The sequence below is a fragment of the Pygoscelis adeliae genome, unplaced genomic scaffold (assembly GCF_000699105.1).
Source record: "Pygoscelis adeliae isolate BGI_AS28 unplaced genomic scaffold, ASM69910v1 Scaffold844, whole genome shotgun sequence".
Taxonomy (NCBI): domain Eukaryota; kingdom Metazoa; phylum Chordata; class Aves; order Sphenisciformes; family Spheniscidae; genus Pygoscelis; species Pygoscelis adeliae.
In genome coordinates this window covers 12,974-17,020 of record NW_008824615.1, presented here as the reverse complement: position 1 = coordinate 17,020, position 4,047 = coordinate 12,974, and the positions used below count along the sequence as shown (strand labels likewise).

Here is a 4,047-nt window from a genome sequence, read left to right as displayed (position 1 = left end):
CTTCCCTATATAAAGTGATGCTTCATCTACTAGTCCTGGGAGAAGGGGGTGGTTAGGTGTCCCAGGGTCTGCTTTTCCACAGCCGCCCCATGACATCAGAACTGTTGTTGCCTTGTGAGGAAGGCTGGAGATATTTGGCAGCCAAAGGGGCATCACCCCTGGAAGGTTTGGCTCCCCAGTCCCAAGCGACTCCATAGCAGTGGGCTCCTGGGGAGATCCGCTGTCGGACACAGCCTTGCAGGGAGCTCCGGTTCCCAAGAGCCAGCTTTTCCTTTCTGAATCGGTAGCAGTTCCTTTCTATTGTCTCCAATGTTGCTTTTGTCCAAAGGTCTCCCTCCAACGCCCGTCCAGCTCCTGTATCCAGTCTCCAGGTTCAGCAACGTCAAATCCCTTCAGCACCTTTGCCGCTTTCGGATCAGGCAGTTGGTCCGAATAGACCACATCCCCGAGCTCCCGCTGCCCAAGTAAGTCTCGAGAACTGTCCTGGGGACGAGTCTCTTTGGTTTCCTCCCTGACCCTCACCGCAGCGGGCAGTGAGGAGGCGTCTGGATCTGCAGCAAGGGCTCTGGGAGGGAGTAGTTGACTTCTTCAGCCTTGGGACAGCGAGATAAATGTCATGTGGTGTGGAGGGATGCACGTGGGAGTGGGGACCAGCTCAGGAGTGAGGTGTTATCTGCTGGTGCCACAGCCCTGGGGTACAGGCTCCTGTTCCTGCTGGAGGTGACTGCGCTGGGGGGGCTGGGGGAGAGGTTCTGGTTGTCCTTTGCAGAGGTTGGCATGGTTGTGGCTGAGGGTTAAAGCTTCTGCCCGTACGTTCCTCAGGCCCCTGATCTCCTACATCCGCAAGTTCTACTACTACGACCCGCAGGAGGAGGTGTATCTGTCGCTGAAGGAAGCTCAGCTCATTTCCAAACAGAAGCAGGAGACCGAATCCTCCACGTAGCGAGGCTGCCTCGCCCGTCTTGTTGCTGTCACTGATGGTATGTGTGAGCTGCTGGTCCGTGCACCGTCCCGTGTGGTCAAACGTAAATTGCTCTGTTCCCTCTGACTGCAAAGAAGACACAAAGCCCTCCCAAAGAAGTGGTGGCTATTCACTCCACGGTCTTTTACCATTGCCCAGCTTTCCTTGGGGAGGGGAGCAAGGCTTCTGCTGCTTTCTCGTGCATTTTTGTGCCCACACAAGCCAGTGCTCACTCTCGTGCCAAACCGGCTGCAGTCTGGGGCAGATCCTGCCGCATCAAGCGGGCTGTTTGATCCCTCTCCCTTCTCTCTTCCCCACTAGGAATTTGATTGTTGCCATCCTGTAGCCCGAGTCAGGCTGTGGTGGGAAGGAGGCACGCGACGGTGAAGCCTGCTTCTGCGGTGCCGCTTCTGCTCTCAAGCTCTTTTGTATAGAGAAGAGGGTTCAAGACTCCTAAGAAGCACAGCAGAACGGGAACAAGAGCCTCGGCTCCTGGCTGAGGGAGAGGGGTCTCGGAGATGGCTGAGCCCAGCTCGCGGACTCCTTGCAGAACAAAGAATGTCATGGCACTATTTACAATTTTTTGAAAGTTTTATTTTTTATGTCTTCTTTTTGTTTGTTTGTTTTCAGCATGAGAAATACTGTCTTACGATCAGCTGAATTTTATTATCCTCCCTTGGAAACTTCAAGGTGGGGAGAGATAGAGAGAGAAGGGGACTCTCTAGGAAGATCATCTGCTCCAGGCATTATGGCAAGACTGTTCTTTGGCCCTCGCCAAGAGGGGATGCAGCCGGAGAGCTGCTTGGAGGCAGACTGAGCCAGAATCATGTGCAGCTACGTGGAATAGCCTCTGGGGAGCATGGAGCTCTGAACAGCGGGCGGCTGCACAGCTCCCCTGCTTCCTAGGATTTGGGAGAAGAGGACCGAACCTAGTCTTGGGCAGCTGAACTTTGCAACTGGGTTTGCAGGGTGGTCCTATATGCTTTTAAGTTGGGTCCAAGGAAGGAAGAGCATGTGAGCCATTTGGATGTCCTGGAACCTTCTGCCAAAGGGAATGGTTGCCGCCGCACTGGGGAGCGAGGGCCGCTCCCCTGGGGAGGCATTGTTCCCTTAGCAAACACTGGAAGATTTTGCTGAACCCCTGTGGTAAGTGGAAGGAAGGCGGCAAAGCTGTTGCTCTGTAACTGTTGCAGCAGTCCATGGACCAAAGGTACTTGCTATAGCGATCTCAGTCTTTCAGAGCCGTGGGACGTGCACTTCTAGCCTTTCTCTGGCAGTGTCCAGAAGCTGTGAATGAAGTGGCTTTCTGTAGAGCTGTGAAGGATCCCGATCAGGAGTCGCTGGGACATTAAGAAGCATCTTTGGGGTGACTTGGAGCAAGAAACGGATGACTTAGGGTTCTTCTGGAACGGCATCTGATCTCTTCAAACTTGCTTGCTGCTTCCTCCTCTTCCTGGGATGTCCATGGAACCACAGCAGTGCAGAAACAGTAAAGCAAGAAGAAGTGGTAGCTCTTGCTGTGTTTCTGGGCTTGGCACGGGCTGAAATACCGCCACACCCCACGCACCCCCTTTTCAAATCCTGGTCTGCTGTTTCATCCATTGCAGCAACTGCAAAGAGTTTGCATTTCATGGTGAAGTTTAAAGTTTGCCTGAAGTGATGCTGAGAAGCCTGGAGAAGCACCTTTCCTCCTGTATTTAAACAAGCAAATGTTCCTGTGCTCTCAAACCCGAGCGAAGGAAACGCTCCATCCTGCAACAGTGTGGTCTGAAAATGCGATGTGGTGTGTGGCCCCGGTCGCCGGGTCTGAGGTCGGTGCCCTGTGAGCTGGCTGCGGTCACTCAGGAGCTGCTAGGACTTTGGTCTCGCCCTGCAGAATGATCTGTGTCCTTGAATTAGACACAGTCGTGTGGATTTTAAAGCAGCCTGGAGAAATTCTGATTGTCTGCCTCCGCCAAGCGTTGCTACGAAGGGTGCTAACAAATCCTGCCCTCCCTTTCTTCACCATCGCCTCTGGCCTCGGTTTTGGTCTTGGAGAAAAAGTATGGTTTTTAAAAAGGATTTGGCTTCCAGATGAAACTAATAACTAAGCTTCAAAATCTGTAGAAATACCTCATTGGACTCTACTCACTACTGACTTTGTGTTGCGTCGTCGGGGCAGTGGTTATCAGGAAGGGGGAGCTGCCCCAAGACGTGTTGAACAGCATATCCCGACCCTTGGTGAAATTGGAGCTGATCTAGTCTGCAGCTACCGTGTCCCCTCCGCGCGGGGACCAGCGTTCATCCCTCCACAGCCGCCGCTGCGTTCCCTCCCCTCGGCTGTAGACCTACAGCTCACACCAAGTTATCAGCGGAGCCTGCAGATGAATGCAACTGCTTCGACTAAAACGCACAGCATGGTGGGCGAATGTTGGGGGCAAGGGGGGGGAAGCATCTGTACTTGTGCAGGTGAAACTTGAATATCTGCACACCTGGCCCTGCTGCATCTCGGCTGTCCGTGTGCTGAAGATTTAAATCTTCTAACTTATCCATGTGCTGGAAAGGAAAACCTTCCCAAGAGCCAAGCCCGGTCTGACGCCTGAATTGTCCAGCTCTGTGCCAGCGAAGAGCAGTGTGCCCAGTGCCTGTGTCTCCTGTCAAGCTTCTCTCCAAAAGAGACCCCGGAGGCAAGGATACGACGGCGTGGGCCGGTGCGTGTGGATAGGTGACGGCCTGCGGGACGTGTGAAATGGGGGAGCTGTGAGTCTCCCCTTGCCGAAGCCGGGGAGAAGCTGGTCCTCTCCCTAGTGTGATGGTAGTGACGGCATTTTCACTCCTTCCTTCCCCGTTCTGGCATGGAGAGGCGCAGGCTGGGTTTGGGAAGGGAAAGCAGCCGACCTGGAGAGCAGACCAGGCAAAACTGGTGCTGGCCGGGCACTGGGAATCGGTGCAGAGCCCGCCCTGCCGACACTGGGCTTGCCTGGGGTAAAAACGCACAACTCTGCTCCACGGTGGAGCCGTCCTGCACCGCTCCATCCCCTGCCCCTCCAGGGAGCTCCCTGCGTATCCCCGGAGCTCCCCGTGAGGGTGGACGGGGTGGCTCTGCA

At 54.7% G+C, this 4,047-nt stretch overlaps 1 protein-coding gene across 1 annotated transcript in view; it reads left to right on the top strand.

Annotated features, from left to right (window-relative positions):
• Nucleotides 1–3,316, top strand: part of SOCS7 (suppressor of cytokine signaling 7) — a 17,520-nt gene extending 14,204 nt beyond the window's left edge. The window contains exons 8-10 of the mRNA XM_009322368.1: nucleotides 329–464; nucleotides 823–980; nucleotides 1,283–3,316. Of these exons, the coding sequence (XP_009320643.1) occupies nucleotides 329–464; nucleotides 823–943 (257 nt within the window). The 3' untranslated portion in view covers nucleotides 944–980; nucleotides 1,283–3,316. The remainder of the gene's footprint in view (nucleotides 1–328; nucleotides 465–822; nucleotides 981–1,282) is intronic.
• The last annotated feature ends 731 nt before the right edge of the window (nucleotides 3,317–4,047 follow it).